The sequence below is a fragment of the Desmodus rotundus genome, chromosome 9 (assembly GCF_022682495.2).
Source record: "Desmodus rotundus isolate HL8 chromosome 9, HLdesRot8A.1, whole genome shotgun sequence".
Lineage (NCBI taxonomy): Eukaryota > Metazoa > Chordata > Mammalia > Chiroptera > Phyllostomidae > Desmodus > Desmodus rotundus.
Window position 1 is genome coordinate 24,239,881 of NC_071395.1, and position 14,479 is coordinate 24,254,359.

Sequence of the window (14,479 nt, forward strand, 5' to 3'; positions counted from 1 at the left end):
TCTAGAGTCATTTAAAATGGTTATGTGTGATTAGGTAGAAATAATTTAATAGGCTAAAGGGTAGTTATAAATACTATGACAGAGTCATAATTATGTTTTAATAATTTTCATCTGAATCAAGAATAGATGGTCATGTGGCTAAATAGGCAGAATTGGTGACTCTTTAAACTAAGAACATATGTAATAAAAATAAATGTTTATCCCTGACTGGTGTGGCTCAGTGGATTGGGCATTGTCCTGCAAAACAACATGTTGCAGGTTCAATTCCCAGTCAGGGCACATGCCTGGGTTGTGGGACAGGTGCCTGGTTAGGGGTGTGTGAGAGGCAACCAGTCAATGTTTGTCTCCCTCTCTCTCTGCTTCCCTTCCTCTCTCTCTAATAATAAATAAATAAAAATCTTTAAAAGACATGTCTAACAAATAATTTGACAAATAAATATGCTTTTATTGTGACCCTCAGGCTTGCCTTAATAGATAGACATTGCAGATATTCGCAATTAAAACGAAAATGATGCTAAGCGATTTTTTCCTATTTAAATAATCTTTCTCTTTATAGGTGTTTTAGAATTTAAAATTTTCAGCAACAGTGGTTTGACTTTCCAAACTACCTAGATTTCTATGTCATTGTTCATCTTTTAAAGAACATCTGCCATCACTGAATCATGTAAGGTATAATTAGACTGCATAAACAAGATTGTGGGAACCAAGATAACTGGTGAAGGGACCTACCCAGGTGAGGCTCTAAAAGGGAAAGACTGCATGCGGTTAGGTCCGGACGTGTTGGAACAAGGCAGAAGCAGAAGAAATGAAGAGAGTAGGTTTGCAGGAAGATGCAGATGCTCCCCAGGTGCAGGCTGCAGTGAACCCCAACTGCATTCCAGGTATTTCATTTTTAAGGTCCTGTGCCAGTTAGGTTTGGGTTTATAAAGTGAAACAAAATTCTGAGATGCCACACAGTTAGGTTGCTAGTATGGAAAAAGTATGATTTCAATTAGTACTCCAAGGTTTTTTTTAATAAAACCTTAAATTAGTTAAAGTTTCAGAAATAGGCCCCAAATACTTCCAGTTTAAATATATATATATATAAGACATCTTTGTAAGATTATATTTACAAACATCAGTATAGGAAAATATATATTCTTCAAAATCTGGAGGATTTGGTCTTTTTGTTCCTAAAAAGTGTTATGTAAACTAAATTCCTACAAAAATGAAATTTTATTTTCTCCAGGAATCTCTAATAAACATAATTGAATAAATATGACTCTTCAAAAAGTGCTTTTATTCATTAGCACCTAAATTAATTGGAGAAGGTATCAGACATAATCTGTGCATCAAAGTGTATTATTTCTATTTATAACTATTATAAATATATGAAAAATGTATTGCATTGTATTAAAGAAATCACTGAATTGGAGTTTGGAGGGAATACGTATAATGTCTGCATAGCATCACAAAGTTGCTTGGGCATCAATGAAGGTCAGGTATGGTTTGCTTTACTAACATCACAGGACTCCACAAATGATCTCTGAGCAATCTGAGGGGCCCTGAATATTGGTTGTAAAGTTTTCTGATAATTTCATTTTGAACTCTTTTTTAAATTACTTTATTGTTGTTCAGTTACAGTTGTCTGCATTTTCTCCTCACCCCTCCCCCACCACCCCATCCAAACCCATGCTTCCACCCTCCCCCTTGGTTTTGTCCATGTGTCCTTTATAGTAGTTCCTGAAAACCCTTCTCCCCACTGTCCCCTCCCCTTCTCCTCTGGATATTGTTAGATTGTTCTTAATTTCAATGTCTCTGGTTATATTTTGTTTGCTTTTTTCTTCTGTTGATTATATTCCAGTTAAAGGTGAGATCATATGGTATTTGTCTCTCACCATCTGGTTTATTTCACTGAGCATAATGCTCTCCAGTTCCATCCATGCTGTTGCAAAGGGTATAAGCTCCTTCTTTCTCTCTGCTGCTTAGAATTCCATTGTGTAAATGTACCATAGTTTTTTGATCCACTCATTTGCTGATGGGCACTTAGGTTGCTTCCAGCACTTGGTTATTATAAATTGTGCTGCTATGAACATTGGGGTGCATACGTTCTTTTGAATTTGTGTTTCAGGGTCTTAGGGTATAATCCCAACAGTGGAATTGCCAGGTCAAAAGGCAGTTCCATTTTTAGTTTCTCAGGAAATTCCATACTGTTTTCCACAGTGGCCTCACCAGTCTGCATTCCCACCAACAGTGCACTAGGGTTCCCTTTTCTCTGCATCCTCTCCAACACTTGTTTGTTGATTTGTTTATGTTGGCCATTCTAACTGGTGTGAGATGATACCTCATTGTGGTTTTAATTTGCATCTCTCTGATGGCTAGTAATGCTGAGCATCTTTTCATATGTCTCTCGGTCCTCTGTATGTCCTTTTTGGAGAATTGTCTGTTCAAGTCTTTTGCCCATTTTTTAATTGAGTTTTTTGTCTTCTTGGAGTGGAGTCATGTGAGTTCTTTATATATTTCATTTTGAACTTTTGAAATGTGTTTTTATTTTTAAGGTCTGGGAATTGGAAACATGTTCTACGTTTTTTATGAAGATGGAATCAAAGTGATACAACCTATAGAGTGTGAATTTCAGAGGCACATTAAGCCCAGTGAAAAGCTCCTTGGATTTCAGGCAAGTATTTTAATAATATATTTGTATTTTTATGCAGCAGTTTTGTTAAGTAGAATTATATTTTAGAAATACAATGAAATATATGCATGTATAAGACATATTGGGAAGTAAATATTAAATCTATGATATTGGCTGTTATTATGCAAGTTTTATATTTAAGACAAAAATAATATATTATATATTTCTAATTATTTATTTGTAATTAAAGGCAGTAGAAGCAAAATACCAAAATTGAATCAATGTCAGAACATCACCTGCTCCTAATTTAGAATGCCTCCCGTTTTTGTAGATAACATTCACTTTAACAAAATGAAAGAAAACAGCATGTATGTAATCTGGTAGAAAATCGGGGTATAATCAGTACTTTATAAATGTAGGTTCCCTTTCCTTCTTCATCTCATCTTTTCACAAGGTCTCAGTGAAAAGAATGATTTAGATTTACATGGGAAATATCAACTTATTTATTTATGTGTACCTTATATGTTTTATGTACCTATTAGGGATGGTTTTTGCAAGTAAGAAATTACAATTTTTTATGCTGCTATATGTATATATCCTTATAAGTATGTGTATACCAAAATATGTAACACTATGGTACTACATGTTCCTGCATAAATTTACACATATGCCAAACACCCAAAATGAGTCAGGGAAAGACCTCATCTTGTAACCCTCTCTTGATACTCATTTTTAAGTTTGGCAGGGCCATGAGACAGGAGTAAAATAGATATTAGTGCATAGTTCAGACCCTTTATTTTCAACTCTCATTTCCAGCATAGTAGTAATTGTCATAGTTGAACATGGATATATAGGGGTGGACAAAGGTAGGTTTACAGTTATAACGCAAAAAAATAATATAATAATGAATAATACAAGAATAAACTGTGTTTTGCATACTCACAAACATAAACCTACTTCTGCCAATCCCTGTATGGAAATAAGAGTTTACATCTGACAGCCGTGCCCCAGGATGAGAAAACAAAACTAGGAGAGTGAGATGAGGCAGGTGAGCTTCCCCGCAGATAGGCTGTAGGACAAAGTAGTCTGACGACCCCTTAATGTAAATAAAGGAAGTAATTTGACACTGTATGTTGTGGTTGTTTAACATAAATGAAGCCATGTTTAATTTTAAAATATTTTAATTATAGGGTAAATTCTCAATAGTATTATGACCACATTTAAGCTATGGTTTACAAGTAAAAACCACTGTAAGCTATACATACAATTTTATTTTGTTTTACAATCATATAATATCAATACTAACTAAATCCATTTTGAATAAGGTGTGTGCATCTATATGTGTGTAAATAAATATATATATAAAATGTAAATATTCACTTCTGATAAGGGAAACCATTCTATTTTATACCACATTCATGTTGTTTTTAAGCATTATGGATTAGAAATCTGGGCTACTACACAGGCATTAACATGTGACATCAAATTATTATTTAAGTAAAGGCAAAATAGTTTGGCAGGAGAGTTGTGTTTTATTTCTATGGGTCCAATAGTTTTGTAGCTAACTCACACAGACATTGAAACTTTGCTTACTAATTCTTGTAACATAACCTGTGAGACCCACATTTCCATTACAACACTGTACACTTCATGAGTTTTGATTTACAAATTTAGAGGCACAGAATTTTCTTCCTGTGTTACATGTATGCTGTTCCAGAGTACCAGGAAATGGTTCAACACAATTTGACTCAAGTCTTAAAAGAATGTGCTTTTCCAGAACATTTTTCAATGGCTCTAGATAAGTTAATTTTACAATTTGGAGTCTAAAGCTAAAAGAGCTAGCAAAAACTTAATGTGACAGTTTGATGTGTCCGGGCAAGAGGGATGTAAAGTTTACTTACCCGAATGTCTTTTTCTTTAAAGCATTTGGCTACTCATACTTCCTTCTAAATCATCTAGAGTAGAAACCGCATAGAATTCTGTTTATTTATCTCCCCTATGTATCTGATAGAGAAAAATCACATACATATACATAAATATAACTTACATATCTTTCTATAAAAACAAAAAATTGAATAGAAGGTAGAAACCAAATACTAAGGATTACAGCCTTAACTCATATCTTTCAGTCTGAGAACCCTTATCCACATCAACAGTGACCAAGCAGAGATAATTTTTTATTAAGAACTAATTTCCTGCCTCAGATTTTGCAAGTCATTGCCCCTGGAAATTTTATAGTCATCCTACATATGGGATTGTGCAAGAATGCATATTGCAAAATAAAAAGACATAGGAATAGAAAAGCAGCAATCTTATATTACATAAAACAAAAAAAATACTAAAATTTCTATACTCTTATGGAAGAGTAAGAAAAAAAGATTATGAAAAATCAGATTTGTATTTTTAAGAAGAGAGCAACTGTTGAACAGTGTGTGTGTGTGTTTAAATTTATGACATTCTTAATGCTTTCAATGTTGAAATTAAAATGCAAGACTATTTCAGCTAGCTAATATATTTTTTAAAGCACTAAGATTAATACAGAGAATGGCAAATTGATTACCCATGCCCCACTTATAATTGTTAAATGTAGAATATAGAGATTTTTGTTTATCCCCAAAAAGAAGAATATATCTTATGTAATTACTATAGTCCATTTACATGAAATAGTAGCTAAGGTAGTTAAAATTTATTTGATTGTTTTTTTATTCTTTAATGTGAGATTAGCTTAAATAACTAGACTATGTATAAAGAGACACCTTCATGGTACACTAGAATACAGTGGTAGAAATAAGAAATTGGGCATGTTACACTTTGAGAAAAAATGTTGAACTAAATCATTATTTCTCATTTGAACTTATTTTGTTTAAAACACAAGAGATTTCTGCTTCAGAGTGTTTAAGCTATTTGGTGCAATATTGCACTAGATTTAAGTATGTAATTATAAACAATTTCATGAGAAAATTGTTGAGTATTATGTGAGGAGAAACTTTTTCTCCAGAGAAATAGAACCAATAGAATTATCTATATCTATATGTATATCTATATTTGTCACTCTATGCTGCTGTCTTTATTTTAAGAAATTGGCTCAGGTGGTGGTGGATGGGGTGGCAAGTTTGAAATCTGTGGGACAAGCCAGCCAGTAAGAAAATCAGATAAGAGTTGATGTTGCAGTCTTGAGTCTCAAATCCACAGCTAAGATCAGCAGACTGGAAATTCAGACACAAATTGTTTTAGTGTTGAGTCTGAAATCTGTAGGCAGGCTATGAACTCAAGCAGTATTTCTTTGTTAAAGTCTGAGAAACCTCATTCTTACGTCTTAAGGCCTTCAACTGGTTGAATCAGGCCCACTCACTGGAGGGCGGGTGATGTGTTTTATTTAAAATCACCTAATTGTAAATGTTAATCACCTCCACAAACACTTTCACAACATCTAGAATAGTAGCTTGACCAAACAAATGGGTACCATAGCCTAGTTGACATTTAAAATTAACCGTCACATCTTACTATTTCTTTTAGTTAAGGACCTTGTTTAATGGTGTTTCTATTCCCAACATGCTTAGTTCAGTGCCTTACACATAACACTTGTTAAATGAATTTTGTGAAAATGCCCTTGCTAGAGGCTGAGGCTCTTTGTTCTCTATGCATTCTCTAAATTTAAAGACATAAATATCTAATTTTCTCCTCACCAGAATACTTCTTATTCTACAATCATCGCTAAATACTGCTCTTCTTTTAATGTGTTTATGAAAATGTTTCATAGAATAATTTATCATTAAGTTGTTTCAAGGTAAATATAATTTCATGGGTCTAATTATTCAGAATCACATAGTCAAAATGTACTGTGCAGATGCTCTGTGTAAGACAGTTTGGAGTTCCGTTATTGAAACAAAAAAAGCTACTTCATCTGGATTTTGCAAAATAAATCTCTTGAGTGCAAGTAGTGGAAATGAGTCTTTTGCAATCATTTTTTCCCACAAAAAAGATTAACATGGATATAATATTTTTCCAATTCACTGTTGATACTGAGAGTAGAAGTGCAATTCCCAAAATAACTTGCTGGCCAGTAAAGTTTAGATAGAAACTGATAGGTTTAAAATATAGAATCTTCCATCAAACCCCTCTGAAGATGGTATTTGCTTGCTCCAAATAAAAATTCAATTTTGGTGCAATGTCAGATTGCATCAGGCTTCAGCTTCTGACAGTGAGTTAGTAAAAATTCATACAACATGTTTTCAGTTTTACTTTCATCTTTTTATTTTCTTTTTTGTTAGGTAGCCTTACTAGAGAGAACTCTTGCTATATTTGTACTAGTTGTACATGTGACTTCACCTTGTCATCAACAGTATGAACTTCAAGCAAATAGAATTCTCCTGCAGACTTATGAAATCAGGACTAACACTGAAATAGGTTTGGCAAAATGTTTAAATTCCAGGCTCCAGGATGACAGGTTTTTCCCCGGTTACCTTCTTTTTCACTCTTCTAGTTTCCAACTGTTGTGTCATCCTTCCCTACCACTCTTTCCATCTTTATACTTTTTAACTTAACCACTTCTGTGATTGCTTATGATAATGTAGCTCCTATTCTTCACATGGGAGAAGCTGTTACCTATTTTTTCATAGTTACTAGGAGAGTTCAAGAGACACACAAGATGTTCTGTCCCCAGTATTAATGCTAAATAACACTGAAATGCAGATAACAGAGTTTCTACAGGACGTCTGATGTAAATCACCTCTAAAATGCCTGTTTTCTATTCACCCTTCTTTACCAAAGGAGATGTGGTGCGTGCGTGTGTAAAATGAAATACTATTCACTTATGAGAAAGAAGGAAATCCTGCCACTAAGAAACCTTGGATGAACATTGAAGGCATTAGGCTAAGTGAGATTAGTGGGACAAAGAAAGACAAATACTGTACGTTATCACTTATGTGGGAAATCTCAAAAAGCCAAACTCACACAGACATTTACCAAAGGCTGAGACAGGAGAAAAGGGGACCGAGGTGCTGGTCCAAGACTACAAACTTCGCGTTATAAGAAGTTCTGGGGATCTTATGTACAGAGGGTGATTGATTATAGCTAATAATACTGCATTATATACTTGAAACTTGCCAAGTGAGTAGATCTTAAATGTTTTACCCCCAAAAGGAAATGGTAATTTATGTGAGGCAATGAAGGTGTTAGCTAATGCTATGGTGGAAATCACTTTGCAAAATACAGGTGTATCAAATTAACACATTGCCCATCTTAAACTCACACAATGTTTTATGTCATATCTCAATAAAGCTGGGAAAAAAGAAAAATAAATAAAATGTGTTTTCTAGATTTCAGATTTCCATGTATGAAAAGTACTCTACCTTTAGAAATAAACACTATTAGCACTCTACTAGAACGACATTTGTACATAAGAACAGGTTCTTTATAATGTCCAGAATACTTAGGTGTGAAGACATTGAACTGAGACTAGAAATGGGGAACACAGAAGTCCTATTTCTTTCTCTGCTAATGCCCCCCATCACCTCAAGCAGCGCGGCCCTCAGGGCATTCATCAGTTCCCTTGGTCAAACATCCAAATTTCCCTTTTCAGCATTTCAATCTGTTTCTAATCAAATCACTACCTCTCCAAACTCTGTCTGTGAAACCACTTGTTAAAAACTCATCCCCTTTAGGTGATGCAGACAATTCATTTCCCCATGAAGCCACTGAGCAACCTTTCGAATTCAATGCCACTGTATATTTTAGAAAGGTAATTGAAATATTCCCCCACTTATTCTTTTCTCACTGGGTCTCTATTCAAAAAATGGCTTAACTTACAAAGAGATATAGAATGATAAAAATTTAAGCTATAGTCCCTCTGTGGTTACAATGATATCCTGCAAAGAGCTTCTTAGAGAGAGTAAACTACCTCTAGTCCTCAGATGATTACTCTGTAGATTTTAAAAGTAATAAATTCATGAAATTGGTCTTTGAAGCCCTAGACTTAAAGAAAACTTCTAATCTTTTATTAAAAATCACACTATTTTAAAATTCTTATTATGTGTTTCTATTAGACTTTAAGAATGTAAGCCTAACGGGGGGAAACAGTGGGAAGTATGTAAATTGTGCAACAGCATTTTAACGGAGTTGTATAGCATGTTAATTGAGTCAGGTAATTTTATCCAAGATAGCATATTAAGTCTTCTTTAAGAGATTAATAAAAAGTACCAGCCAAGTTATTTGAATAAATGTGACCAGAATGATGTATGTGTCAGATGATCTATTTCCATAATTTTAAAGCATTTTTATATGAGTAATAAGGACTCACTATACACATACAAGAGTACATTCTGTGCTCTTTAGAAAGAAATGTAGGTACATTAATTTAATGTAATTTGGGTTTTTCAATAGCAACTTCTTAAGGGTAAAATTGATCAGTTTGACATAAAGAATTGTTCATACAAATGTCTTTAAAGATGAAAGTTTTTTACTTGAGATTTACAAAATCACATAAAGCTATTTTACATGGATCTTAAGCTGGTCTAAGACTTAGTTTTATTCACAAAAAGTACTATTTTTAAAAAGTAACAGATTTGCTGTTAAAAAAATGAGAAAGGCTGAGATAAAAGTAGAATGCAACAATATGTTAGAGAAATAGTGTATCATGACCGAGTGAGGTTCATTCCAGGGGCACAAGGACGGTTCAACATCTGCGAATCCTGCAACAGAGGAGGAGAAAGCACTTGATAAGCTGCAACATCCATTTATGATTAAACTCTTCCATAAAAACATAATAAAGGCCCATATGTGACAGATGCTGAGCTAATATCACACTCAATGTTGAAAAACTGAAAGCTTTTCCTCTAAGATCAGGAATAAGACAGGGGTGTTCACTCTTACCACTCTTATTCAATGCAGTACCAGAAGTCCTGGCCAAAGCAATCAGGCAAAAGGAAGAAAGAAAAGGCATCCAAATTGGGAGTGAAAAAACTAAAATGTCACTTTTTACAGATGACATGGTTCTTTATGTACAAAACCCTAAAGATTCTACCAAAAAACTTTTAGAAACAATAAACAAATACAGTAAAGTTACAGGATTATAAAATCCATGTATAAAAAACCAATAAATTCCTATATACTAACAATGGAATTTCAGAAAAAGAAATTTAAAAAATGTTGTAATTGTGACAAAAAGAATAAAATACCTAGGAATAAACTTAACAAAGGATTTGAAGGACCCATATACCAAAAACTACAAAGCATTATTAAAAGAGAATAAAAAATACATTATAAAGTGGAAGAATCAATGAAGTTAAAATGTTCATATTACCCAAAGAGATATACAGAATAAATGCAATCCCCATGAAAACCTAATGATATTTTCAAGAACTAAAGCAAAATAAATTATCAGATTTTTGTGGAATAATAAAAGACCCTCAATAGCCAACGCAATCCTGAGACACTCCCTGACTTCAAATGTAACTACGAAGTGACAATAATCAAAACAGAATGGTATTGGCAGAAAAACACAAAGAATAATGGAACAGAATTGAGAGCCCAGAAATAAACCCACATGTATGTGGGCAAATAATTTTTGACAGATGGTGCCAGAAAATTACAATGGAGAAAAGGAAACCTCTTCAATAAATGATGCTGGGAAAATTAGTAAGCCACATGCAAAAGAATAAAATTGGATTGCTCTTTGCCCCTATATGCAAAAATTAACTCAAAATGTATAAAAGACCTAATTATACAACCTGAAGCAATAAATTACATAGAAGAAAACAGGTTTTTTAGGTTTCTTCGGGTAAATCCCCAGAAGTGAAATGTCTGGGTCATAACGCAGTTCCATGTTTAATATTTTGAGGTAACTCCATTATTGCTTCCACAGTGGCTGAACCTATCTGCATTCCTACCAACAGTGCAAAATAAAACTTAAACCACAAAATTACTGTTAATGTCTTAGCTACTTAAGCTGCTAATTTATTGCTATTTATTTTTTTCCTTACTTTAGTAATTTATTTTCAAAACTTTACTAATGGAGAAAGCCTTACATGCATCTAGGTCCTGCTGAACATCAAGGCAATAATTTCACTTTATTTTAAATCTTATCAGTACAGCTTTGAAGAAAGTGTAAGGAGACATACTACAGAGGGCACAACCACTGACAGTAAACTAAAGGGAAACCACCGGGAAAGTGCTTCTTGTCTGGGAACTGGATCCATTCACCGACTTCCTTTTAAGTGTTCTTTCTTCCAGCCTGAAAAAAGACCACAGTCAGTCTTATCTCTATTTTAAGAAGAAAAACATATTCCCTATGATAAGAGCAGAAGAAAATGAGTTTAGCATATTTCAAAATCTATATACTAGTATCTTTTTCATTAAAACACAACTCTATACTATGTAAATTTCCATATATAATTATTTACTAGTATGACTTCACAAAAAATAATGATGTCTGATAGCTCTTTTTAAAACTATTTGGAAAACTTAAAGATTGGGGAAACTGTAATTGAACCACAATATAAAAAAAGAGAAGTGTAATAGGATAAAGTACTTGAATAATATTGTTCTTATTGAACAATAATAAGAACAAAAAGTAAAGATAGAATAAAATAATAGTGTCTAATTATATAATTTATATACATTTTAAAAGATATGCATTGAACTAGATTACAGAGGTAGTTTTGGTGACTTCTCACTCAGTGGTGTTTTTATGTTATTATTCAAGAAATTTTCTCATCAGAGTATTGTGGCAGAACTCCTTTCTAATACGTCAGTAAAAAAGAAGACAAGAAAAATGCAGTTCTGTTGGCAATATAATAAATATATTTATTTATTTGTTTGTTTTATTTTATTGTTTATGCTGTTACAGTTGTTCCCGCTTTTTCTCCCTTTCCCCTTGACCACCCAGCCCCAGCATCCCTTCCCAAGTCAATCCCCATATTGTTGCCCCTGTCCATAGCTTGTGTGTAAATGTTCTTCGGTTAATCCCCTCACTGTCATTCATCCTACCCCACCCCCTTCTTTCTGGCAACTGCCAGTCTGTTTTATGTATCTAAGCTTCTGTTACAATTTGTTCGTTAGTCCTTGTGCTCATTAGACTACACAATAAGTGAAATCATGTGGCATTTTTCTTTCACTAACTGGTTAAATTCACTTAGCATAATTTTCTTCAGGTCCATCCATGCTGTTGCATAATGTCAAAGTTTCTTCTTTTTTTACTGCTACATAGTATTCTATTGAATAAATGTGTCACAGCATTTTTATCCACTTATCTACTGATGGTCACTTAGTCTGTTTCCAAATCTTGGTTGACCCAGTGATTCCACTTCTGGGAAGACACCCCAGGGATCCCAAAACACCAATACAAAGAAAATATAGACTTCTGGCCAAGATGGAGGTGTAGGTAGACACACTGTGCCTCCTCGCACAACCAAAAGAAGGACGACAACAATTTAAAAACAAAAAACAACCAGAACTGACAGAAAATTGAACTGTATGGAAGTCCGACAACCAAGGAGATACAGAAGAAACATTCACCCAGACCGGTAGGAGGGGCGGAGATAGGCACAAGGTGGCGGCTGGCGGACCTAGCAAGGTGGAAGATTGTGGAATGGGGTAGGCAAAGCTGCAGCTGGCCGGCCAGGCAGCAGCTGGTGGACCCCTTGAGGCGGTGGCTGGCACACCCAGCAGGCCACATTCACATGCAGATAAACTGGAAGAAACAAAGGGGGAGCAAAACAGACCGTGCAACCCCAGGGCTCCAGCTCCAGGAAATAAAGCCTCAAACCTCTAATTGAAAACACCCGTGGGGGTTGAGGCGGCAGCGAGAGAGACTCCCAGCCTCACAGGAGAGTTCATTGGAGAGACCCACAGGGTTTTAGAGTGTGCACAAGCCCACCCACCTGGGAATCAGCACCAGAAGAGCCCACTTTGCTTGTGGGCAGCAGGGCAAGTGACTGAAAATGGCAGAGTGGAGCAAGCACCATTGCTCCCTCTCGGCCCCTCCTCCACATACAGCATCACAGCCCAGAGCGGTGGGTTGCCCCGCCCTGATGAACACCTAAGGCTCTGCCCCTTTACATAACAGAAGTGCCAAGAAGAAAAAAAAAAAAATGGCCCAAATGAAAGAACAGATCAAAGCTCCAGAAAAAATACAACTAAGCAACAAAGAGATGGCCAACCTATCAGATGCACAGTTCAAAACAGTGGTAATCAGGATGCTCACATAATTGGTTGAATTTGGTCACAAATTAGATGAAAAAATGAAGGCTATGCTAAGTGAAATAAAGGAAAATGTACAGCGAACCAACAGTGATGACAAGGAAACTGGAACTCAAATCAATGGTGTGGAACAGAAGGAAGGAACAAACATCCAACCAGAAAAGAATGAAGAAACAAGAATTCGGAAAAATGAGGAGAGGCTTAGGAACCTCCAGGACATCTTTAAATGTTACAACATCTGAATTATAGGGATGCCAGAAGGAGAAGAGGAAGAAGAAAAAATTGAAAACTTATTTGAACAAATAATGAAGGAGAACTTCACAATCTGGCAAAGAAAATAGACTTTCAGGAAGTCCAGGAAGCTCAGAGAGTCCCAAAGAAGCTGGACCCAAGGAGGAACACACCAAGGCACATCATAACTACATTACACAAGATTAAAAATAAGGAGAGAATCTTAGAAGCAGCAAGAGAAAAGGATAGTTACCTACAAAGGAGTTCCCATAAGACTGTCAGCTGATTTCTCAAAAGAGACCTTACAGGCAAGAAGGAGCTGGAAAGAAGTATTCCAAGTCATGAAAGGCAAGGACCTACATCCTAGATTACTCTAACCAGCAAAGCTTTCATTTAGAATGGAAGGGCAGATAAAGTGCTTCTCAGGTAAGGCCAAGTTAAAGGAGTTCATCATCACGAAGCCCTTATTGTATGAAATGTTAAAGGGATTTATCTAAGAAAAAGAAGATAAAAAATATGAACAGTAAAAATGACAGCAAACTTACAGTTATAAACAACCACACCTAAAACAAAAACAAAAGCAAACTAAGCAAATAACGAGAACAGGAACAGAATCACAGAAATGGAGATCACATGGAGGGTTATCAACAGGGGAGTGGGAGAGGGAGAGAGGAGGAAAAGGTACAGAGAATAAGTAGCATAAATGGTAGGTAGAAAATAGACAGGGGGAGGGTAAGAATAGTATAGGAAATGTAGAAGCCAAAGAACTTATATGTATGACCCAGGGACATGAACTATAGGGGGGGAATGTGGGAGGGAGGGGGTGTTCAGGGTGGAGGGGAGTGAAGGGGGGAAAATGAGACAACCGTAATACCATAATCAATAAAAGACATTAAAAAAAGAAAAATATATAAGCTCCCTTATGTTTATAGCAGTGCTATTTACAAGAATAAAGGTATATTTTTAAAGAGAAAGAACAAAGTAAATGGACCTTTGGCCTATATCTTCCTACTATAAAGAAGTTAGGTATTGAGCTAAATTACTCTTTTAACGTAACATTCATTTCCAAAGGTTTACAAAAATATGATTTAAAAATGGGTCTATTTTTATAGTTTAATTAAGACAACATAGCAAAATACATATTTGTTCAAATTATTTGGTTTGTATCTTTTCAATAGATACCTGTAAGAAATAGAATGTAGGCATTTGAAACTTAACAATCTACAAATATATATTTTTTAATTGGCTATTTTAACCTAATGCATTACTTTTTATGACTGGTAAAACATCTTTTATTTCAGCAGAGAAGTAATTCAGATAGCTTTGAACATTTTTCTTTTATTATAACAATTGACTGTATCCTTATTTAATCCTGTTAATTTCCAGATGGAGAAATGAGAAAGGTCAAGTGATTTGCTCATTGTCACAGAACTGCCA

The 14,479-nt window shown here is 34.8% G+C and overlaps 1 protein-coding gene across 2 annotated transcripts in view; it reads left to right on the plus strand.

Annotated features, from left to right (window-relative positions):
- FSTL5 (follistatin like 5) overlaps window positions 1–14,479 on the plus strand; it is a 546,539-nt gene that overhangs the window by 473,966 nt on the left and 58,094 nt on the right. For both annotated transcript variants that reach the window (XM_045202427.2, XM_045202428.2), the window contains exon 12: window positions 2,538–2,656. In XM_045202427.2, coding sequence (XP_045058362.2) covers window positions 2,538–2,656 — 119 coding nt within the window. The remainder of the gene's footprint in view (window positions 1–2,537; window positions 2,657–14,479) is intronic.